At 37.8% G+C, this 26203-nt stretch overlaps 1 protein-coding gene across 9 annotated transcripts in view; it reads left to right on the top strand.

Annotated features, from left to right (window-relative positions):
* The window catches only part of GCM1 (glial cells missing transcription factor 1), a 54258-nt gene extending 32098 nt beyond the window's left edge, over positions 1-22160 (top strand). For 6 of the 9 annotated variants that reach the window (XM_039853009.1, XM_039853008.1, XM_039853007.1 and 3 more), the window contains 6 exons: positions 5257-5918; positions 8159-8356; positions 17362-17614; positions 18675-18787; positions 19276-19404; positions 21145-22160. In XM_039853009.1, the coding sequence (XP_039708943.1) occupies positions 8288-8356; positions 17362-17614; positions 18675-18787; positions 19276-19404; positions 21145-21879 (1299 nt within the window). In that variant the 5' untranslated portion in view covers positions 5257-5918; positions 8159-8287 and the 3' untranslated portion in view covers positions 21880-22160. Of the gene's footprint in view, positions 1-1750; positions 1850-5256; positions 5919-8158; positions 8357-17361; positions 17615-18674; positions 18788-19275; positions 19405-21144 lie in introns of all 9 variants that reach the window. The other 3 variants (XM_039853013.1, XM_039853014.1, XM_039853015.1) reach the window with 3 other exon arrangements.
* Positions 22161-26203: the final 4043 nt, after the last annotated feature.

Here is a 26203-nt window from a genome sequence, read left to right on the forward strand (position 1 = left end):
AAATTATCATATGATAAAAAAAGGATGCATTCTTCTTATGAAAAATTTAGAAAATTCTAGATATTATAAAAAAGAAAACAAACATTATCAGTAATCCCACAATACAAAGAATAACTATTACCATTTTTGTTGCATTTTCTTCAGTATCCTTTAACTGTCAGTATCTGTGATTTCACCTGGCTTCAGAGTTTAAATTGGGATGACATGAAGAGTTTTAGGCAGTTATTTGCTGGCCCTTGGACCCACAGCAGGATGTCGACCCAGTCCCAATTATCTCTGTTGTGTCTTCTTCAGGTAGTATCTCATGTGTGCTTATCACTGAACCTTCTCCGTTACCACAGATATCACCATTCCCTCTCCTGCTCTGCCCTCTTTGGTGACCGGTAGCTGCTCAAGTCTCCACAGCTTGCTCCAGAGGATACCTCAGTTTCCCCAATCATGTATCTCTGAATGGGCTCTGCTGGGCACCTCTGCCTTTGCTGGGTGGCCACTAGTGCTGAGCCAGAGCTCTTGGGCTATTGACCTGGTGGATTCTGGGCCAGCAGGAATCAGTCTTGGGTGCCAAAAAACCTTGCTGTGGGCAAAGCCTACTTCCTCAAATGGCATTTTGTCCTATGGGTGTTGATGATATATGCTTTTACTGAAAGTAATTCTCTTTTTTCTTACCATCTTACCCCCTTCAGTCCTTGCCATCTTTCTAGTCCTGAGATATAAACCTCTGAAGCTCTGGAGATGGGGCAGCTTATACTCTGAGTGTTACTATCACCAGAAACAGCCCTCTCTCTGATGATCAAGGTTAGTGCTTTAGACTTAATACTTTAAAGCAGCAGTTCTTAAACTTTTGGGTCTCAGGATCAATTTTCATTCTCAAAAATTAATGAGAACCAAACAAACAAGAGACTCATGGACATGGACTATAGACTAGTAGTTACCAGAGGGTAGGAGGTGAGGGAGGAGGCGAGAGGTAGATGGGGTAAAGGGGGTTAAATATAGAGAGTAAGGGTAGTGTGAAGTGGGTAAAGGGGATCAAATACATGGTAGCTGAAAGAAACTGGACTTTTGGTTGTAAACACACAGTAGAATATACAGATGTTAAATTATAATGTACACCTGAAAATTATATAATTGTATTAACCAATGTTATCCCAGTAAACTTAATTTAAAAAAATTAATGAGAACCTCAAACAGCTTTTATTTATGTGGTTATAGCTATCAATATTTACCATAATAGAAATCAAACTGAAAAATTAATTCATCTAAAATAACAGTAGTAACTCATATTTTAATATAACATTTTAATGAATAATAATCATAAAGCCATATTTTTTGTGAAAGTATCATGAAAATTTTATCTTTATAAAAAATGTGAATATCTCAATGAAAATGATAGGATCAAATTCCTGCTTTGTTTGATCTGTAGTTCTTAAATTTTATTTTTAAAATTTTTATTTATTTTTGTTTGTTTGTTTGTTTGTTTATTTAAATTGAAGAAGTGATTTAATTTTTCCCCCATCTACCTTTCCGCTGTAGTTCTTAAATTTTAAAAAGTAGGTGTTGATTTCTAAATTTGCAAAATTGCTTAAGAAACAGAATAGTTTTCTCAATTCTGACTTTACCTACATTATTTTCAATCTGCAGGACAACCCTTTCCTTGCCTTTTAGCGCAAAAAGACAGCAAAATATTTATAGGAAATTGAAAACAATTCACTGCTCCGAATTTGAGTTTGTTTTTTGTTTTTTTCCTTTTTAGGGAGTTGACACGGGTTCATGGTTGTAATTCTGATATTATATACATATATGTTAGTCATGATTTCTATTGGTAAAATGGATCTCAAGTCTTACAGCTAAAGTAAATATTTTTAGATTTCAAAATACTTTTTATTTCAAAGAACTGTATGAGGTCCAGAAATCTCCACTAGGGATCTCAACAGCCAACCATATTTGTCTTGTCTGCCCAGAGAATTAGAAAGAGAATGCTAAGTCAGCCTCTTATTTCTCAGAACAGATGCAGCTCAGAATTTGATCGAAAATGATACAGGTTGGTCTTTAGAACTGAAGTATATCATGTGGAGCCTCTCCACATGAGAGCCACGAACATTTTAAGATTTGAGAAACCCTAAAGGAAAAATCCAAAGTTCAGTCAGAAAAGTGACCTCTGAGCAGCTCCTTGATTACTTGCTTTGAGAACTGCATAAAGAAAAAGAAAAGTGGTTTATTTTGAAGCCTAGACTAAATTCAGGCTTACTTAGATGGCAGGTGTGTTAGTAAATCTCTAATGGTGCATATTAAAGACACTCAATTCAAGTGAGTGAAAATGTCCATCACATAATTAGAAAAAGGAGGATTTTTTTCAGGCTTGTCTGTACCTAGGTCCCTCTCCTTCTTCTTTCTTTGTCCAACTCTTTCCTCTGATTTTTGTTCCTTTGTTAGTTTCATCTCTCAAATTCTGTCATGTGGCAGCAAAGGCCACATCAACTCTAAGGTTAGGCTTACAGTTTGACAACTGAATGAAAAAAAATTTCTCCACCTGTTTGGAAAATTCCAGGGAAGGACCATGTAGATCAAACCGAGTCCCATCTCAGAAGGAACAGAAAATTCTGATGAACAGCTTTGGGACGAAAGCAATTTTCTAAAACATGAGATAAGGAGGCAGGGGAATGTTGATATCAGAAAGTGCCTGTGGATCAGGTAGACTTATTCTATCATGAAACGAATGCCTTTTAACATCATTATTCTCTACTCGATACTTCTTTGAATAAGATCAATTTGCTGATGCCAGAAGAATGGTTACTTCAAGATCTTGTAAAGATCAAGTTACCTAACTTCTCTACCTCCGTTTCCTCATACTAATACAGCTTACTAATACTATATTTCATGAGGTAGTTGTTAAGATGAAATGTTTAGAACAATATTTGACACACAGTAAATGTTAAATAAATAGCTTAGTCCCCAGCAGAGAGACTAGGCTAATGGACAGAGTTAGGGCTTTGAATATCCATTGACATAAGGTACACATTGGGAGATAGACAGGGTTGTAAATGCTGGAAAAATTCACCCATCTGGTAGAGCAAGATGAATAATGGCTATGAAATGGAAACCATAGGTGGCAGTCTGGGCAAAGCAGTTAGCATTCAGGGTCTGACATACTTGCCCTGAACCAGAGGCAGTACAATACCACTCTCTCCCTGGCCTTCTCTGAACATTTGGAAATATGGGAGTAGGAAGTTTTGGTTGACATTGTGTCTTGGATGTGTCGTTGGCATTTAGTGTCTGGGGATGTAGAGCTTGGGATGTTCCTACACAAAAAAGAATTATTCCTAAAATGCCTAAAGCACCACTACTGATGAAAGAAACCAGAATGATCTCAATAGGCAGGTCCCAGAGTGACAGAATATGTAAGAACCAAGATATTGAGCAATCCAAGTTTCAGCGGTTGAGGTCAGGCACCAAGCAATAAGGCCTCTAGCTACCTGGCTTTCAGGGCAGGATTCCTGTCTTAATGGAGGAAGCAGAGACTGGAAAAAGCAAATGTGGAGCTCCGAGTACACAGAAGCAGAAACAAAAGCTCCAGACATTGAACAGCATTGGACAGTTTATGCAGGACCATGGCCAACAGGCTTATCTCTGAGTTCTACCTCAGCTCTGCTGCCTAAATGCTTTGAGATTTTATTTCCCTGAACCTTGATTCCCTCTTCTGTAAAAGAATAGCATCTACCTCATAGGGATGCTATAAAGGTCAAGTGTTTATCATGGTACCTGACACATTTCCTTGACTAAACATTGTAAGTGTTTAGTCAAGGAAAGCTGCTGTGATTATTGTTATTACTAACAATAACAGAAGACTAATTAGAAGAAAGTGGGTAAAATTTAGGACCATGGCCTTAAGAAAACAGTACTGTTATCGGTCTGCTTAGTCTGGTCACAGCTCAATCAGAGTGCAGAGAAAAAGGTCCTCAGTCCTGTCGTATGTCATAGTTGGTTGGTTCTGGGGACCAGGATGGATCTGATGCTGCAGCTGGGATTCCAGTAGGTCCTTCTGTGAGGGGAAGAAAAGTAGAAGAGACCAACTTTGCCACGAAAGAACTAGCAGCTTAGCCGGGGAACCAGAACGAACACTTATGAACAGTTAAAAGCAATAGCATGTGCAGTAGTATTACGGTTATACAAAGTAATACCTATGTTTGGTGATGAGTGTAGGGGAAAACAAAGGTCTGAAACGACATGACCAAAATGTTACAGTGGGAATCTCTGGGAAATGAGACCATGACTTTTTAAAAAAGATCATAGATTTATTTTATAATTAGAAAAAAACATTAGTTCTAACTAATATAAGATAGCATATAATTCAGAGTTAAGAGTTCTAGAACCACACAAAAGTGAGAAATCATGTATTACAGAATAGTCTCCTAAGGAAGTGGCCTTTTGGGAATTCCTGAGGATGAATAGGACTTAGATAGATAGATGAAAGAAGACACTCCAAAGAGAAGACCTAAGCTAGTGGATAATCATGGCAGATGTGACAGTTATTAATTTATTGCCTCTTAACTCTAAAATTCACTCTTTTCTCTGCTTCGTGATTCTGGAGCTGAACACTCTAGACATTCCTCTTTTGCTAGTTGACACAACATTAGGCTTTGTCCTACCACAGTGTGTTCAAGGAATAAAGAAGGAATCTCTTGAGCAAGGGAGGGACTGCAAAGAGCAGGCCAAGATTAGTCAGATAGCATAAGAAAATCATGCGGAGGAGACTTAAACTCCAGGAGAAAGAGTTTGTTTGCGTACTGAGACTAGTGAGAAATCTTCTCAGCATCGCCAAAGGTCTCTTAGGGCCTGCACAACACAGCCTGTGAGGCCTCCCAAGCATTTTGCCTTCTGGCCTGCTCATTCCTTCCTCTGCAGCCTATCTCTGATGGTCTAGACCTCCCTGACAGGTACCGACTTCTCATAACGCTGAGCACATCACGCTTTTCATACCTCTTTACCTATAGCCACTACATGGAACACTCTCTTCCATTCCTCGATTCCTTGAAAAAATAGCTATTTGTCCTTCATAAGGCTGATCAGGCATCATTTTTCTGAAAAAAGTTTCCCCTGATCCTCCTCCCTTCAGATTAATAGCTTCCCCCTCTGCATTCCTTCTGGGCTGCCTCTCTCTATTCCATGCACCAAGTTATCTTAGGCTTATTTAGTGTCTTTTTTCGTCTTTCCCCCTAGGCTGGACTTCTTAATGACTTTAATCCTCCCTTGTAATTGCAGAGCCTAGCAGACCGCCTGGAACGTAGCAGGTGAACTGAGCTGACTTGGGCTGTGCCCGGACTGCCGAGGACATCTCTAGAAGGGAGAATTGTATTATTTGGCGGGAAAGGAACATAGAATTAGTGGGGCATTATTATAAGGGGTAAGATAGAATTTCGATGTTTCAGGTTTAGGAACTGTTGGCTACCCAATATCTATTCCAGTAAATTCTATCAGCGTAACATATGTCAGTCCTCTCTGGCAGTGGTAAATGGTAGAAGAATTAAAATCTACTACTAAGTCTGTCTTGGACCCAACCTATGAAATTTTGAGAAGGAAAACATCTGTGCTTTCTCAAGAGGCTCTCAATGTCCATTTCAGTTAAAATGCCCTCTTAACATAAAGGAGGGGAAAGTTCACAGGCACACCATAGAATATTCATCACATTGCTGGCATTCTGCAGAGAATTGGGCTGGTTAAGTGGCTCCTTGCTCCCTCTTACCTATCCTGAGCTGGGAGCATCTAGATTTTGATTGGACAATTGCCAGAGCTCATTAGCATAATGTACCTTGACCTGGATTAGGGAGTAGCAGCAGCTTCTGCGCAGAAAATGACCAGATCCTGCTGGGACCCAACCAGAGATACATCACAATATTGTCTGCATCTCCATAAGAAGGCAGAAGGTAAGGAAGCCAGAATTCTTGAGAAGAGACAAATGTAAGGGATATGATAATGGCTAATCCATTTTTACAGGGTTCTAGTTGGTTTTTATGTAGAAAAGCTAAAAATTGAATACACTTTGGCCCAAGTTACTGTTTAAAAAATGAAGTCTTGACAAATTTAGATTTTTTTAATCCTGGAAGAAAGCTGAGTTTGTTTATGTCTTAAGGGCTACAGTTTTTTCTTCTTTTCTGTGTTTTGCTCCTAACCTTCTAGGAAACATTAAATTTATGTTCATTTATTTGGAAAAAATTACATCAGAAAAAATTTAAAAACCATGGTGTTCCGCAGCAAGATATTTGATTTCTCTGTTTTTAATTTAAAAATAAAAGAATCGTGTCTATGTTAACTAGGCTTAAAACAATGTTTTTCACTTGGGGAAATGTGAATTTTTAAGATTAATCTATCCCAATAAGCTATAACAAATTTTAGACCACTCGAGTCACTGTGTTAATGTTCAAAGAGGTAAGTACATAAAACTGTTGCTATCACATTTTCACTTGATATTTATGTCTTATATATTTGCCATCTAAGTCTTCTAAATTAAAGTCAATCTGTCTTCGAGTCTTCAGTAATGTAGTGTTTATTTTCCAAACATAGAATTTGTTTGGAAACTCATGGGAATTTAATTTTGCATGTCAGTGTTTGAAATGGGGAGCAAGGACTCATGCTCTTTGAGTCTGTGAACACTTGGTGATAGGCAAGTGTGGATAGATGAGGTAGGTAGGAAAGAGACTCCTTTTAGCTTGTTATTTTATAGCCAAGAACTCCATTTATATGTTCAAGGCAACATCTTCTATAGCCATACACTTTCCCTCAGGATGTCTCAGTAATTGACAAGTATTAAGGTTATATAAAGTCAACTAAGGAACAGAGCTTATGGGACTTTCTAAGGTTTAGACAATTAATCTAGCTTGTATTTTGAGTTTACTATTGAATAGTTCTATGTAACATCATCATGCCCCTTGTTTTTACAAGAGTGCCAGCAGATGGTAATGATACAGTATTTTCGATCCACAGTTGAGAATACGTGCATGTGGAGGGCTGCCTTAAGTTTTACTCAGATTTTTGACTGTGAGGGGTGTTGGTGCCTCTAACCCCTGTGTTGTTGAAGGGTCAGCTGTACATGTAAACATGTCTCACTTCATATTCTATTAACAGGCACAATTCATCTGCAAAATGATCAGTTTTTTTCTCAATAGAACACTTCATACTTTCTTCTTAATTTGTGAATCTCCTTTCACCAATTATAATTGGCAACTAGAGCAGTATTTCTCATTGGGGAACAAATGCAGTTTGCCCCCCAACTTTTGACTATTGTTTACATAATACAATTTATCAAAGTTAAGTGAGACAGAACTTTCTTGTCAGGGGCAGGAAAGAGTGAGATTGCCAAAGACAAAGTCAGAAAGCCCTGAAGAGCACTTCAAGTTAAATAAGAAATACGATTTTAGAGCAGTAGTTCTCATACAGTTTTTCCCCGAGGGGACATTGAGAAATGTCCAGAGACGTTTTTGGTTGTCATAACAAAGGGTGGTTTGCTACTAGCACCTAATGGGCAGAGACCAAGGATACTACTAAACATCCCACAAGATGTTGCACAAGATAACCCCACCGTAACAAAAAGTTATCAGGTCCAGAATGTCAATAATGCCAAGGTTTTAGAAGAATCTCATAGGAGCATATCATTTGATAATATTTGAAGATATAAAGAGCACATTGGATTTATTAAAGAGACCAACATTACTCTCTATGGCAATTTAGATTCTAAAAATACTTCTAGACACATCTGGTTGTGATTGTTCCCTCTTGTAATTTTGACCACACATTAGCTAATTTACAAGGGCATTTCTGTGGAAACGACCCCGAGCCAGTGCTCCCTCTCAAACACAGGTGTATGTGAAGAAAAAGGTCTTAACTATTGGCTACAGGTAACAGTGGTTCCTCTTAAAGCCTTCACAGCCTGGGTCCAGCAATGAGAAAGGAAGCACAAATCCAGGGGTTAAAACAGTGATCGTTGTACTTCTGATTCCCAATGGTCAAGCTTTATTTTAGCGAGATCCCTAATGGTTTCTACATTTTGTTTCTATTTGTATGTTGGTGCCTGCAAAAATGTCAATAAAAATAGGTTTTTCTGTCAGATAAGCACTTATTTTCATCTCTTTAACGATCAATATTATTATCATTTATTTTTCGGCAACAGAAAAGTCTCCTGGTCTAAGCTGCTTGAGTGGACTGATCTTACCACATTAAGAGCCTTTAAGAGCAAAATTCTCAAGCACTTCTGAAGGAAGTTGAATAAATAGAGACTGGTGGGTGACCTGACTTTATCATGGAACCTGAGGACTTTGAGGACAAAGACATGTTAAGCTGGGATATAAATGATATGAAACTGCCACAGGTATGTACTTGATATAAGAATTTGCCTTCAACATTTGGCTATGAAGCCTTGACTACTAACTTGCTAAGACTTGGAAGGAAATTGATGGGGTTCCCAACTGGGTAAACTACTCCAGAGCTGGATATCCAACTAAAAAAGTTTTAGAGGATATGCCAAGACCGATGATTTGAGTGGGTCTTTACTTACCAGACTCCTCTCGTTATAGAAAATGTTACTTCCCTTTGCTTTCAAAATTGGCTTGGCTCAGGTCACACCCACCCTGGCTAGCTAGAAGTGTAAAATCCATGATGATGTATTTGCCCATAGATTGACTCTTATCATGCACAAATTCCCATACAACCTAATTTGCTACTGTAATGGTTTTAAAATAAATCTGCAACTGGAATGTCCAAATGACACTGCTGTTATGGGATACAGCATGCTCTTCTAGAACTTTTGTAAATATGATACAGTACACGCACACTGGGCTGCTTTCCAACTGTAGAATGACTTTCATTTTATGTTTTCTTGGCCTTCATTTTAGCAATTGGATTTTTAACTCTTAACTTGGTGGAAAACATCGTTGTTTAAAACTGACTTTCTTGACCTCACTTTTTGGTATTTGAAGGATGTTTTGACTACATGTTGTTTGAAAACGTAACTAGGGTCAGCTGTACATGTAACACTAAAGCTAAGACTGGAGACCACCACTACCAAATGAAAATTTCTAGCTAGTCTGCCTGATTCTGGGGAACAAGAATTCTGAATTATCCCAAGCAGGGAAGAGGTTAATGGAGACTCCTCAGTCTTGATTTTTAACCATTCCAGCCTTTCACTCTAATGACAACTTCCAAATCATTCAAAATTTTACTCTAATTTTCTTTTGTTTCTTTTTATGTTTAAATCTTTAAAAAGATTTTTTTTTGTTTTGTTTCTCTTTATGTTTCTCCTTAAATTCCCCACTATGTTCCTCTTGATAGGTCTTGGAAAAGTGGTTTGCCCTACTTTCCATTCACTTAAGGATGGTTAAATAAACCACAGATACATCGTGCTAATATCTATTTTAGGGATTTGTCTTTGTAGTTTCTCTTTGTCGGTTTACAACTGTTACTCCTGGTTCAAGAACCTGCATTGCTGCCTATTCCTAGTTTCGTGGTTACAACTCCCAAATAGAAGCTGGGCATCCCCAAAATCAAGAGTTAAAGTAAGCAGGTACATAGATGATTTTGCAACATCACATCCTAGAACAGGAGTTTTAACGGGGTTCGAGAATCCCCTGAAATGACAGGCAACACTGGGTACTAATGTACATTTTTTCTGGGACACAAAATCCATATCATTCATCAGATCTGTAGACAAAAGAAAGAAAGAACTACTCCCTGGAGGGAGTCTCAGGGCTCATGAAAGTTCATGTTATAACATGAATTTTCAAAACAAAAGCATTCTCAGCTACCCAAGACATGAAACTGAGAAATTTACAACAAGAGCATACATTCAGTTTTGGAAATGTATCATATACAGTTCATAGAAAAAGTTTACTTTCTCATGGAAATAGCGAAGTGCCCTTCATTTTGTTAAATGTGCCAGAGAAATGATTATAAGTACAAATTTCCCTTAAAATTTTCTGAGCAGAGACAACACCATCCTCAGCTGGATTTATGTTGGCTCTGGAATATCAAGAACCAGTTAAGGTAAAAAATAAAAGGTCTTGGAAAGATTTTCAAGGATATTTAATTTTATGTTTTGTGAGCATATCTGGAGGCAGAGTGGTAAACTATGAGAAACGCAGGGCTTGGAGACAAAGCCCTGACTTCGAATTCTAGTTCTGCCTCCTTTTTATTTGTAGAGACTCAGGGAGTTGTTTACCTTTTTAGAGACTCCCTTTCCTTTTCTGAAAATGAGGTGGTTGCTCTAAATGAATGATCTCTTATGTACTCTTTTAGTTCTAATAGTCTAGACTCTGTGACCTGAGATTTCGAGGATGGCCTGCATTCTAGAACTCTTGGCCCAGTGACTACCACGATGCCGGGCATGTATTAAAACCATAAATGACAAATATGATATCTATTAATGAATGGCTTCATTGCTTTTAACCTGTATGACTCTAAACAGATCAATTTTCTTAAGTCTTACTTACCCCTGAATTTATAGTTTATTTTTCATAATTTTATATTCTTCCCAGGATTATTACTTCTGCAACACATGGGCAAATTCCTGCAATTTTGTAAACAAATTCCTTTCCTCTTAATCTACTCACATGCTTCAAGTTTCAAGATGGTCACCTGAATGCTAATTGTATCTTCTGGTCCCGGAAACTCCACATCCTTTTACATGTCTCAAATATGTTAAGATTTATGGGTTAGTTTTTGACAACAGTGAATGTCGATGTCTTTATCAGAAAACCAAACAGTTTTGAGTGACTAAAATGGGCCAGACACTATAACAGGCTCAGGAATATAGAAGCCATTGAGCTGTATTAACTTTATGAAAGTGCCCATGATTTTCTGAGCTAATGAAACAAGATCGGTGCCCAAATAGAGAATCAATGCCATGTAGAAAAGTACTAGAGGTGCTTGAAAAAGTAAGTATGGAATTCAGCATGATTTGGGCAGGGAAAGCAAGGCAGAGCATCTGGCAAAGGGCTGTTTTTTCAGAAGTGCATTCATTGTAAAATGTGGGAGGATTAAGGCAAGTGAAGAAAGCAATTGAGAGAGCAGGGCTCAAAGTCTGCATTTGCGGGAGCTTGTGCACAGGTGTTCAGCAAGGTGATTTGGGAGGCTATGGACTAGAAAGGTGGTTTGGAAGCAGGCAATCCTAGAAAAATTCAGTTATTTTATAGGCAGTGGGAAGCCATTAGGCTTATTGGGCCGGAAAGCATCATGATCAGATCTAGGACTTAGAAAGACGACTTACCCTCAGTAAATCATCCCTTCCCAATTTGTTTCATGTGTGATTCCTCCTTTTTCAGCTGCATATGTGTCTTTACAAACCATTTTACTTATTTCTAGTCACTTTTCTAACTTGTGGTTATTTTGATATCATCTCTCCTTAACCCAGTCTCCAAGGAACCAGCCAAAATTTCAGGCACTTAAGTTACTCAAAACCGTCATTTATAAAAGGCCGTTTATTTCTGGCCAATGTAATACACCAATCTTATATTTTGAAAGTTCAGACATACTTGCTTTAGGGTTTGTTTGGTAAAAGCAGCAAATGGATGTTCATTACATAATCTCAGAAAGTGTCACACTTTTGTTTATATTGATTATAGTATTTGAGAGCCTTGAAACCCTAAGAATTTTTTCTAAGTTTTTTGGTTGAAAATTAAGAAAAAAATCAGTTCCCTTTTCTCCTACATATACCCACTTCATTCTTAACTCCAGCCAGTTTCTCTAAGCAAAAGTACAGGGTGTTCCAACAACACCACAGCAGACAAACACCTTGAATTATTTTGTTCCTGAGCAGTTTTCAGATTAAACCCATGGCCAAGCCACACCAAGTCATTAACTTACAAAATCTAAGATTTAAGTACTATTTTGTTGAGATAAAATAACGATATGTATAGGCTAAATATAAATTCAGACAAACCCAAAACCTAAAACCTTTGTCAATGACAAAGAAGTCACATCTCAGATTAGCTAATTCCTGGACCATGATTTTAGCCAGTAAAAATTTCCTTGGCCTTTGCAGGGGATGAGCCCAAAACTGTGAGCAAAGGGGAATTTTTTAGCTCTTTCTGTGAATTCGTGTGGTTAAATGTAATCAGGAATGAGCTAGTTGTAGTAATCTTTGTGTCTTGGTGTTAGGGAGGTAACAGGTAAACTGCCTTCTAGATTTCTTGTAATTATTATCTGGCTGCATGATCAGGTCACATTGTCACAAAGTCATCCATAACTTAGTCAACTTTGCCCAGTATTCTTGATCATCTTGAACTTCTTAGGGCAGCATCACCTATATGGGCTCCCATTGTCATTGGGTCCCCCACGTTTGGGGCCAGAATTCTGCTATCCTGTGCCTCTGGTATGATGGGGATGGGAATATTACTGCATCTCTTCTGGGTGCCTATCAAGAGGTCCCTTGCTTAGTGGGGTGGAGTGGAAAAAGGAAGAGAGAAGAGGAAAGAGAAGTGACAGAGAGAATTCAAAAGCTGAGATGCTCTGGCTCACCTTAGTGTCATATGAGCAAATTAGGGACTTTTTGTCCTGAGTCTTGATCCCTTAACAAAGGAAGGAAATGGCAGGTCTAAGCAGTAATTCTTAACTTACCTAAAAACATTTTGTTGCCTTGAATTCCTCTCTTTGATAACACTTGGAGTTTGGCTTCCAGTTGGCTCAAAAAAAATAAGTTCTTGAAAAGTTGTATGTAAAACAAATGCTGGTTGAATTTTTTTCTGTGTTCCATCAATAACATCTAATTTTTCCCCCTCTATCTGATTTGCTTAAATATGTATCTGTTTGCTATTTCTGTTTTATTTGGAAACATTTATTTATAAGGAATTAATAAGCTTTTCTCATAATTAAAGAAAACCTAGCAGGTAATTGCTTTATATGAGAGCAGACTATATTCCAAATGAAAATCAATTTAATATAACATAATAATGTATTTTTGATACCTTATTTCAGAATTTTGGTTTTATTCATTTTATGTAATAATAGGTATTTAATTCTTAAAGTGCCCTATTAAAACTTTAAGTAGTTAAGTAAATTAGAATGAGGGGAAGATAAAAAGTGATCAATGATTACATAGAGTTTCAAAGAGTTTAAGTGAGTTAGAGGATTAAGTCTCTTAGTAAAAAAAAAAAAATACACACAGAAGTCATAGACACTAATTAAACCCCCAGTGATATTACTGATGGGATTATAAAATATAAATTAGTTAGATTTACATGTTGGACACCTTAAGAATATTCCCTTTAAATTATAAACTTCTTAACCAAGAAGAAAAACAAACAGTTACTCATGAAAAGTTAGAAATTAAAATAAACAAAAGATCTAAAAAGGGAAATTATTTGGTGAGGATGTGCTAAATAAGATTAAGAAATGATTATTCTTTCTTTTAAAATTTGATCTTTCCTGGTGCCTTAAATTTAAAAGGCTTTCAGAAATCTCTGTCATTCATTTGACACCTGGATTCCTTTGCATTATTATGATCTGGATTTTCTCTTAATTTCAGTGTCAAAAGATATCAAAGATTTGTAGCTGTATACTAAGCATGCAGGTCAAAAGATGGTATAAATAAACAGCCAAGAGAATAGCATGATGTGAACACACTCCTAGTAATTTTCTCAAGTCAATTGTATTATTAATAGAACTGGAAAACTAGTGTGCCAGGGCTGTTGGGGAAAAAAAAACTTAAACAGAAATCAAAGCTCCTCTATAACAGGAGGGCACACACAACCCACCAAGGGGTACACCTGAAGCACCTGGCTTACGTGACCAGGAAGACTGTGCCTCTGAGCCCCAAGGACACCTACTGCAGTAAGGCCACTATTCAAAGACCAGGAGATGCAGCATCTCTGCCTAATACATAGAAACAAAAACAGGGAGACAGCCAAAATGGGGAGACAAAGAAACATGTCCCAAATGAAAGAACAGAACAAAACTTAAGAAAAAGAACTAAACAAAATGAAGACTGGCAACCTCAAGATGCAGAGTTCAAAACACCAGTTAAAAGGATGCTCAATGATCTCAGTGAGAACTTCAACAAAGAGACAGGAAACATGAAAAAGAACCAGTGAGAAATGAAGAATACATTAGAGGGAATCAATAGTAGATTAGATGAAGCAGAGGATTAAATCAGCAATTTAGAAGATGACGTAGCAGAAAACATCCAGTGGAATAGCAAAAAGAAACAAGAATTTTTTTTTTTTTCAAAAAAGGATAGTTTAAGGGGCCTTTGGGACAACATCAAGTATACCAATATTTGCATAACAGGGGCACTATAGGAGAAGAGAAAAAGCAAGGAACTGAAAGCCTTGAAGAAATCATGACTGAAAACTTTCCTAAGTTAGTGAAGGAAATAGGCATACAAGCCCAGGAAGCTCAGAGACTACCAACCAAGATGAACCCAAAGAGGCCCACATCAAGACACAGCATAATTAAAATGCCAAAATTTAGTCTACGGCTATGCCACCCCGAATGTGCCCAATCTTGTATGATCTTGGAAGCTAAGCAGGGTTGGGCTTGGTTAGTACCACCTAGGAATACCAGGTGCTGTGGGTGTTAAAAAACAAAAAACAAACAAACAAAACAAACAAACAAACAAAAAAACATAAAATGCCAAAGTTTAAAGACAAAGAGAGAATCTTAAATGTAGCAAGGGTAAAGCAGTTTGTTATGTACAAAGGAGCTCTCATAAGACTGTCAGCTGATTTCTTAAGAGAAACTTCGCAGGCCAGGGAGATTTGCAAGAAATATTCAAAGTGATGAAAACTAAGATTCCTCTCCTCAGCAAAGCTATCATTTAGGATTGAAAGGCAGATAAAGAGCTTCCTAGACAAGAAAAGCCTAAGGGAGTTCATCAGCCCCAAATCAATATAACAAGAAATGTTAAAGGGACTTCTTCTTCTTTAAGAAGAAGAAGGAGGAAAGATAAAATGTATGAATAATGAAATGACAATAAATACCTATCTATCAACAATTACTTTAAATACAAATGGATTAAATGCTCTAATCGAAAAATACTGAGTGGCTGAATAGATAAAAAAACTAGGCCCCTACATATGCTGCCTATAAGAGACTCATTTCAGACTAAAAGACACAAACTGAAAGTAAAGAGATGGAAAAGACGTTTTATGAAAATGGAAATGAAAAAAAAGCTGGGGTAACAATACTTATACCAGACAAAATAGACTTTTAAAACAAAGGCAAAAAAAGACAAAAAGGATCCAGTAATTCTACTTCTGTGTATTTATTAAAGAAACCCAAAACACTAATTCAAAAAGACATATGCATCCATATGTTTATTGCAGCATTATTTACAGTAGCCAAGATATGGAAGCAATCTAACTGTCCATCAATAGATGGATGGATAAAGAAGATGTGATATGTATATATGATGGAATATTACTTAGCCATAAAAAAAGAATGAAACCTTGCCATCTGCAACAACATGAATAGACCTAGAGAGTATCATGCTAAATGAAAAAAGTCAGGCAAGAAAGACAAATACATTGGTTGTGTGTGGCCCTAGATTTAGCAGAGTAACAGCTAACGCTGAAGTGGAAATTACTATGTGCCAGACACCGTTTTAAATGTTTTATGTAAGTTAACTGATTCAATCCTCATAATATCCCTGTGAGGTAGGTATTCCTGTTACCTCCATTTATAGAGCAGGAAACAGAGGCACTGAGAGGGCAAAGAACTTCATTAAGACTGTTTGCCTCCATTGGCCATGCTCTTAGCCAGGATTTAGCAAACTTTCTATAAAGGGCCAGATAGTAAATATTTTAGGTTTTGTGGGCCATTTCTACAATAACTACTCAACTCTGCAATGGTGGTATAAAAGAATTCACAGACAACAGTCAGATGAATAAACACGTTGTGTTCCAGTAAAACTTTATTTATCAAAATAGAGAGCGGGCCAGATTTGGCCCATGGACCCTAGTTTGCAGACCTGAGCTCTTAACCACTAACCTTTTGTGTACATAAAATCTCTCATATTTCCTCTGACCCACTTCAGGTCCCATGACGTTCCATTCAAATAACACAACTATCATTACATAAGACTTACAGTTCTGCTCTTTACAGTACTTTTTGAAGTGTGTTTTATCAATGTCTCCATTTCAGAGAAGAGCAAAATGAGGCTTCAGAGACAACATCATTTGCCCAGAGTCTCATGTTACAAAGTCCTTTGGAATGTTCTAAACTTGAAATCTAACTCAATAAATACTAATAACCTGATTACTCCTTCTGATCCTTCTAGAATCTTCTAGTCCGATCTTCTAGAATTTTAATAAAAAATGTTCTTACACCGTGCCAGGTCTCTGGAAGCTGTAGGGATGGACACAGCCCATTTGACTACTAAGACTGCTTAATGATTATCACTCTAAGAACTAGGTGGGATCTGTCAAATGCAGCATCTGTGTACCAAAGCAGAGGTTAAGGAAAGTGAACCACACATCAGTGACTAATATTTATTTAAAGCTCCCTCCATGCTAAGTGCTATGCTAAGGATTTTTTATATATTATATTCAATTATCAGAACTATTCTTGAGGTAGGCAGATTTTGTTATCCCTATTACACAGATAAAGAAACAGAAAGCCAAATTACTTATGCCGTAATGACTGAGTGTCTTAGCCTGGTTAGGTGTTAACACACAGGGAACGTGCCAGTCCTGGGCAAGAAGATAGAAGCTTCCAGTCAAACGAAATTCTTCTTTACTTTTCTTCCTGTTTGGGGCACATGAATATGGGAGTAGAGGAAAAAGGAATAAAGTCTCCACAGGGGAGGAAGTGGCTCTCGAACCTTCCTACACCAGAGCCCTCCAGTCTTCCCAACTGCTGGCGACTTTGCAGAAACCCTTAACATTCTTTTTTTGTTTTTCTCTCTCTCTCTTTTTTTTTATGTTGACATTGGTTAATGAAATCCAGTAAGTTTCAGGTGTATATATTATTAATAAGGTAACTACACTGTGCTATGAGACATTATCTCACCATCCTGCCACAGTGTTTTCCACATTAATTGTATCAGAGTACATTACTTCGCCCTCAAAAATTCTTAGTGAGAAATAGTCATAACTCTTATCACCAAGGACTAGAGAAACAACGATCGGTTAGAACTCTGAGGGACTAAATTACAACTCGTTTAGGTCCAGGGAGCAAATCTTTGGGAGACACAGCAATCATATCACCACTACTGTGCCATGTTCTCAGATCCCACCATCAGAATTAAACCCACGGGGTCATTGCCAAAGTTCTCTCACGCAGCTCTTGAGTGCCAAAACAACCTTCACGTCCCTTGACTCTACAGTGATGGATAGTTTTGTTTTCTAGCTAAAAATCTGAAAATATTCTCTATGTTTCTGTCAGAATGTAAAAAAGATCGACTGGTTTCAAGAATGGCCAGACTCCTATGAGAAGTTCATCTACAGCTCAGAGGACAGGAGTGCACAGAGGCACTTGAGCAGCTGGGCCATGCGCAACACCAACAACCACAACTCGCGCATCCTCAAGAAGTCCTGCTTGGGCGTGGTGGTGTGCAGCCTGGACTGCTCTGCCAAGGAGGGCCGCAAGATCTACTTGAGACCTGCAATCTGTGACAAAGCCCGGCAGAAGCAGCAGAGTAAGTGGGGCTCCCTGGCATTGGAGAGGAAGCTGGCATTTATTCAAATGCTCCTGCCCAGATGGACCACTACATTCCAGTATATACCAAGGGCCCAGCCTTCACATTGGAGCATGGTGGAGACCAAGGCTGTTCCTATGTAGAACATATTAAGGAGAGCCTACCAACTCCCTCAGACCCCATGGGGGACTGCCCCATAGATCTGCCATAACGCACCATTAAAACTGCTCCTTAGGTTAAGGCACCTGACTCAAGGCCTCTGTTAAAAAGGAAGATGCCTCCCTTATAGGACTAACATTAATTCATCGGCGCACACACATAAAGTTTAGGAGAAACTTGTTTATTAGACTGGCCTTCTGACATTTTGAGGAATGTATCTCAATGAGTGCTTTGATCTGAAGCAAGAGCACTGGGATTAAATTTGAGATTAGACTCAATTCCATGGCATGTAGGTTCATGCCATTATCACATGCTGAAATATGTGCTCATTTTTTTTTTTATCATATTCATCAGATTGTGAAATAGATGCATTCTACATTCCCGGTGCTTTGCCTACTTCAGACCTGAAGTTACTTCATGTTCTTTCATTGTAGCTTGTCTTCAAGACTTGCTCTCAGGGCAGGATCTGGTATCAGTCCTTTACATGTTACTGAAAATTTAGTAGCTATGTTCTCTCTCTCATATGGGTTTGCCCCTTGTTCCTTAGTTGTAACAATGAAGTAAAAGAATTTTTTCTTTTTCTCTACGAAAAATTTCAAGTATCAGTAAATAAGTAGAGACAGATTTTCTGCTCAGAAGAGCTCTCCCCTGACCTGTGAAATATCCAATTCTGTAGGCAACCGCTTCCTCTACCCACATGTGAGACCAATCTGGACCATTATGGTAGCTGGGTCTTCTAGGGCCGGGGATAATGCCCAGTGGATGGGAATGCATAAAACTGTGCCCAGGTGGATTTTCTGCCACCCTGGAGTCCGGGCTAACACAGTCTGGACTGCACGGACTCAGGAGTCAGCTGGTATGGCTCAGTCGGGTGTGATCACCTTCCTCTGTTCTTTTGTAGGGAAACGCTGTCCCAACTGTGATGGGCCTCTGAAGCTAATTCCTTGCCGAGGCCATGGCGGCTTCCCAGTCACCAACTTCTGGAGGCATGATGGACGCTTCATATTTTTCCAGGTTTGATTTGAGTTAGAGTGATAAGATGCTATTTCTCTTTAATTCAAGAAATGTTTACCGAGTACGAGGAGTTTCATGCAAGAGATGCACAGGCAAATGAGAGCCAACACCACGCCTGAGGGGAAGTTGCCCGCATGGCATAATCCTTCTGTGCCTCAAATTCTCATTCTGTAAACTGGAGATGATAATGATGGTTTGTACCTCATAGGGTTGTGCTGAGGGTTAAATGAGATTGTACATAATAAGCGTTTCTTGTTATCACTATACCATTTGGGTAAGAGACACCATGAAAAGAAGGAGCATCGTAAGCAAAGGCAGGCAGGCAGGAAAGCTCACGGTGGGCTCAGCAGGCATTTAAAAGGTTTAGCCAACCTTGTTACAACAGTCAACTGTAACAACACCCAGTCAGATGGTAGGACACAGGGTAAAATTTTACACACTACAAAGTACCAACTAATTATTTATTCTACTTCTTTGTCTCCTTTAAGTCAAAGGGAGAACATGATCATCCAAAACCAGAAACCAAATTGGAAGCTGAGGCAAGAAGAGCAACGAAGAAAGTGCACACAATCCCTTCCTCCAGCTCCTTAAAGGCAAACAGGGGCCGAGAGGCAAAGGTAACCTTTCCCCATGTGTGTTCAAAACATAACAATGACTCATCGCCCGTATGGTGGGGCAGTAGATTTCTCCAGTCCCTCACCAGCAAAAGAAAGCCAGAAATCACATCCTGTCGGGGTCATCGATAAGCAAGCATCTGCCACAGAAACTGAACCTGAGGCTTTCCTCTTGATTTCTACCATTTTTGTAGCATGCTCTCAACCATAAATTATATAGAATTTTAGAATTATTTTCCCTACTATGTTAAAAAAAAAAAAAAGAGGCTGGAATTAGTACTTAACCTATATTTGGCGCTCTATATTTGAAATGATCTCCACAAGTATTAGCCTCATGCTTTTTTCCCCAAATTTTCGTTTTTTCCTAAAATAGGTTACACTTGGCCCGTCAACGATGCAAGGGTTAGGGATACTGATCTCCTACCACTAGCAGTGGAAAATCTGCATCTAACTTTTGACTCCCCCAGAACTTAAGTTGTCCTTTGGTATCTATGGGGGATTGGTTTCAGAAACCCCTGTAGATACAAAACTCCACAGATACTCAAGTCCCCTTTATAAAATGGTGTAGATCAGTGTAGAGAGTCGGCCCTTTGCATCCACAGACTCCCAACCATGGATAGAAAACAGTACACATGTAAGTGGACCAGTGCAGTTCAAACCTATGTTGTTCAAGCGTCAACTGTGTATTTCCTTAACACACTTTACCAAGATGAAATATTCAGGCAGTTTCCAAAAACAGCAGTCATTGAAGGTAGGGGCTTGGGGCGGCGGGTGTGATTCACGGGTTTGTCTGCTTAACAGTGATAGCAAGTCTTATACTTTTTCAGCTGTTCAGTGCGCCACATTTTTTTTTTTTAAGAACAGAAATAGAGCCAGTCCATCCCTGGGGGCTCTAAATATACCTTACATTTTTTTTTAAAAAAATGTAACTTTTGTCTCTTGGCAGGAAACATGAGCCTCAAATCCAAATGACTAGTCCCTCATCCCTTCTCTCAGCCATGGAATAAGTTAAAAGGCATCTCTTCCCACTCACCCTACCTGGTCATAGTCTCTCCACCTCCATCCTCTTATTAGTTGATAGTTTTACATAAACGAGAGGATAACTTAATTCTCAACCAGATTCTTTCCTGTGATTAACTGGAGGACAATAGACTTCCTCCATTTATAAAAATAAATTTACCACTTCATATTCTAGAAGTCCTACTTATGATTCAACAAAGGGAATTCAGGGAATAGTCTTTTGAGAAGGAAAATTGAAAATCCTAGTCTCTCGGACTCCTAATGGCACTAAAAAATAGAGAAGTCAAGGGGAGCAATAATGAAAGAGAGCAAGAGACAGACAGACAGACAGAGATCCCCTGGGAGCTGTACTGGGTATAAGATAAATCTTAGAAGCTGTAGTTTGACTTTTCTTAAATAGCCTCTTATAAATTTCTCACAGAGGCTTTCAGAATATCAGATTTGCATCTGAGGGCGAAACATTTTAAATACACTCATGTCAGAGTAAAGGGAAAGTTAGCTCTAACTGGTTAGTAAGTTTTAAAATGGAAATAGAAGCAGTCTTTACTTCTTTCAGGTCCTGAGTTCTTGCGGTGAAGCTGCTCTATGTTTTTGCTTCAAGTATGTAAGGAATGAGGAAACTATGACAGAGCACTTATTTGCACAGAGTAACTTGTGGGTGCCTGGGGTAGTTGTGTCAATTTGCTTAACTTATTAACACAAGTTTTTCACTTCCCTTTCCAGTCTCTTCCAGGTGAAACACAAAGTTGGGGAAATCTACCTTTAACTTGGTCTTTCCAGGAGAGCATCCAATTGCCTGGTAGTGACGGTGGACATTTAATAGCTAACACTCCCCAGCAGAAGTCACCAAATGATTGCTTATTCAAGAGTTATGGTTTGGGGGGAACCACTGATCTGGCAGACCCCACTTCCACCTTGGGCCCTACTGAGCTCTATGAGAAATACAAAGTGTCCAATAGTCGAATCTACAGCAGTGGAGACCTGCTTCAGCCTCCTGTCTCTGGAGTCCTCTCTGATTACGATGATCTGCAAACATGGAATAAAAACGCTGCTTTTGGGAGAAATCCTCTTAATGACAACAGTTGTCCCAATTACCCCTTTCCTCAGACCAGTTGGCCTTACGACTTCTCCCCTTCCCAGAATTCTGCAGAACCCATTCCCCAGCAGATTCCATTGGAACCACCTGTAGCCAAAACTAGCAGTCACCCAATATGGCCAAATTCAGGGAGTGAGCTTTATGATGAGAAGGTGCATGTGGATTTTAACAGCTACTATCCTTCCACTGCATGCCATTCACCTCAGGAAGACCCCTTTCTCTTCACTTATACCTCTCATCCTTACCATCAATATTCACTGCCAGGCAAGAACAGCAAATGGAATTTTGATGAAGAAATGAGGTGCATGGGTTTGGAGCATTGCAAGAATGAAATGCTTCTAAATCTCTGTCCTTTAAGATAATCCAAATCTGAACCGCCATGCGCCGTTAGTGTGAATGTAATTTGGTGCAGCCACTATAAAAAACAGTATGGAGGTTCCTAAAATAATTAAAAGTAGAATTACCATGTGATCCAGCAATCCCACTTCTGGATATATATCAAAAGAAAACAGAACCTCTATTCTCAAGTGATATCTGTACCCTCATGTTTATTGCATCATTACTTACCACAGCCAAGACATGAAAACAACTTAAGTATTCATTGATGGATGAATAGATTAAAAAGTTGCGATATATACATATGTATATATATATACACATTATGTATTGTTTATGTGTATATATGTATACATACACATTGATTGTGTGTGTATGTGTGTATACACACACACACACACACACAATGGAACACTATTCAGCCATAAAAAAAGAAGGAAATCCTTAGGGCGTTAAGAGAAATAAGTCACACGGAGAAAGACAAATACTATATAATCTCACTTATATGTGGAATCTAAAAAACTCAAATTCTAGGAACAGAGATCAGATTTGTAGTTGCCAGAGGTGGAGGTCGAGGGGTGGGAGAACTGGGTAAAGTTAATTTATCTTCTGTATAAATGTCTATAATCAGATATATATTATAAAAGTATTATTTCCAAGTTATTATATTCTATTTAATATATAGTCACAAAGATTTTCTCCTATGTTATCTTATAGAAGTTCTATATTTTAGCTCTTGAATTTAGGTCAGTGTTCCATATCTAATTAATTTTTATATATGTATAAGGTAACCAGGGTTGAGCTTTATTTTATTTTGCATGTGGATATTAAATTGTTTCAGCACTATTTATTGAATCAAAGTTTTATCACAGTCTTTGGTTAAATGAATATGCAGAATTGCTGCTTTTATGATCGCTTACAGCTAGGCCATTTGATTTACTACAATTACATGTCCTGTTTTAGACAACAGTTTGTTTCTTTTGAAGTTGATAATTATATCATCTCATTGTTTAATTTTTTATATAACCAGTAACAGTTTATCCTCAAATATTGTCTAAGCAATAAAAGTCATTTTCTTTATAGTAACTCATATTTTCCTTAAAGACAGTCCTTGTAGAACATTCCATCTCTCCTCAAATGTAGCCAGATTGCTCTCTAATCCTGCTTCTCTGCTGTTATCATATTTTTTTTTCTCACCATCATCTGTGGACCTTCCTTCCTCTCCTTTCTCTGAGATTCTATATTTTTCTCTTTCTTGGTATATTCCCTAGTTTTGATGGAGCACACACTACATTAGTTCCCTAAGAAAAGATGGATAGAAGATAAATTTTTTGAGGCCATGTATGTTTGAAAATGTCTTCATTCAATTCTCATACTTGAGTGAGAGTTTAGCTGAGAACAGAAGTCTAGGTTGAACGTAATTTTCATTCGAAACTTTAAAGTTACTGCTCCATTTTCTTCTAGCCTCCAATATTACTGCTCAGAAGTCTAGAGGTCATTTTGATTTCTGGTCCTATGAATATGGCCTCCTCTTTATTTTTAGGAGCTTTTAGAATATTTTTGTTCTTTCTGGCTAACTGAAATTTCATGATGAGCATTGGCATGAGTCTTTTTATTTATTTGTTGTACAAGGCCCTTCTCGAGACTATTAATCTGATCATTCAGATCTTTCAGTTATGAGACAAGTTCTTATATTATTTAAAAAAAAATTACCTTTTCGAATGGAATATTACTCAGCCATAAGAAGAGATGAAATATTGCCATTTGTGACAAGATAGATGGATCTCGAGATAATCATGCTACGTGATATAAGCCAGAAAGAATAAGTTGAAAATCACATGGTATCACTTATATGTGGGATATAAAACTTAAAGCAACAAATGAACAGGACAAATAAACAGAGACTCATGGCCATGGACTATAGACTAGAGGTTTCCAGAGGGTAAGGGGCGGTGTAGGAAGGGGTAGGTAGATGGTTAAAGGGAGTCAAATATAGGGGATATGGGTAGGGCAAAGTGGGTAAAAAGGATCAAATTCATAGTAGCTGAAGGAAACTAGACTTTGGGTGGTAAACACTCAATAGAATATACAGATGTCAAATTATAATGTACACTTGAAAATTATATAATTGTATTAACCAATGTTACCCCCAATAAACTTAATAAAAAAAATAAAAATAAAATAATTACTTTTTCTTTTTCTGGCTCTCTTTTCTGGAATTTCTTTTAATTGAGTATTGTACTCCACAAATTCTCACTGAGCACCTACTAACACACTGTCCCTGGGAACTAGGCTCATGCTGGCAGCTGCGCCAAGCGAAATTGTATCAGCTATGTTCACTGAGCATTGACCGATTCCAAGAACCACACCTGGATCTAGAGAAAGTTACAAGACATAATACATGACCGAAGGGATTTAAATCTATTAAGGTTAAGATAAAATATAAATAGAAAAATATAAAAGGCAACTAAAATAGGAACAAGGATATTACTAATTACTATCACATGACAATTTATTACTTTTGATATTGTTATGATCCATATGTGTAATCCATACATATGCTGTTTAGCACTTGGCTCAGATGCAAGGCTCCTAGAAATGCTCAGTGTATATAACTAACTTAGAATGACCCAAAGGTAAAGAAATATTAAAGGCCAATCAAAATCAACAATGGGAACAATTATTTTGACTTTAATGGACATGTAGTAAGAATAAAATATCCAAAATAGGAACTAGTTCTCCTAACTTAGGTTTATATAAAAACCTTAAAGTCATTTATTATCGAGTTCAAGGTGGCAGACCATATTTTGCCATCTCTTTTTGACATCTTCTTAAATGTTTATAATGAAGTACAAAAATTTAATGAACTCACGAGCCAAGACAACATAAGGGAGATAATAAGTGTACAGGAAATGTCAAATTTCTGGGAGATGAAAAGCTGATAGAGTGCAGATGGACCTATAATGAGAAGGCACAAGGAGGTGAAATGGAGGAGGCAGGACTCTGGAGAGGCTATGGGCTTGATGCCACTGAGCTTAAGAGTAGGCATGAGAAGGACGGGGGTCACTGAAAACAGCACCAACACTTGAAAGTCCTTCTATAGATCAGCTACTACCAGTCAGCTTCTCTCCCATTCATCCAAACACAGATCCTAGGGAATAAAAAAACTAAAAAAATAAACATAAAACCAAGACTTATCTCGAAAGAAATGAAATTAACTATTCTAGAAGAACTAAGATTTCTACTAGAGTGCTTGAACAATAAAATCCTTCTCATTCTTGCCTTTTGGGGGCCAAGATCTAAAGGCTCTCTAAAGTGAAGATAGTTTGGCATTTGATCTTGATGTCTGAAATGTAAACCCACAGATAAGAAAAAATAATCCTTGCCCACTATGTGGTCCTTCAAGGAACTATTTATACAGAACTATTTAATAATTAAAACAGCGTTCATTAGTTTCCAACTTTTTAAATGAACCACATTCAAATTACAGAAGACCTATAAAAGTTAAAACCCAGAACATAACCATTGTAAAGTTAAAGGTATAGCTGACAGGTTAAAGGGGAAAGAAGTGGAGGAGAATTTGGATAGGGTCATTTATATCCTTACGTGGAAGGACATCAACAGACGCTGACTGATGTTGATGGAAAATAAGAAACAGAATAAACTTGTGTATCACAGAAGTTTATCTTTGATTTCTTCCACATCCTACTTCAAGATCCTTTTCAAGATGTGTTTAGGGTGTTTACCCATTTTCGTAATAACGGAAATGCAAAATAAACTACACCAAGACACATTGTACCTACGAGATTAGTAACAATCCAAAACTTTAACCACATAGGTCAGGCACTCTGACACAGTGATGATGGGAATATTAACTGGTATGATCATAGGGAGAGAAATTTGGCAATATCTATGAAAGTTACAAATGAATTTACCCTTTATTTTAACAATTCCACTTATGAGGCTTATTCTGCAGATATACTGGCATATGTGTGAAATGATGAATATATCAGCTTATTCATTGCAGCACTCTCTGGGTAGCAAAAGATTAAAAACAATCCAATATTTGTCAATAGGGACTGGCCAAATAAATTATGATATATCTATTCAATGAAATAGTATACAGCTGTGGAAAAGAATGAGAAAGCTCTCTCCATATTCTTAGAGAAAGATCTCCACAACATATTGTCAAGAAAAATAAGCAAGATGAAAAATAGTACATGTTGTATTGTATTTTATGTTGTGTGTTAAAAATGACAAAGAATCTACATTACATTCTTATTTGCTTGACTGTGCACGAATTCATACAAGAGAGTAGAAGGATCCACATGGAACTGGGAAATTAGGTGG

The sequence above is a fragment of the Pteropus medius genome, unplaced genomic scaffold, assembly GCF_902729225.1.
Source record: "Pteropus medius unplaced genomic scaffold, Ma_sr-lr_union100, whole genome shotgun sequence".
Classification (NCBI taxonomy): Eukaryota; Metazoa; Chordata; class Mammalia; order Chiroptera; family Pteropodidae; genus Pteropus; species Pteropus medius.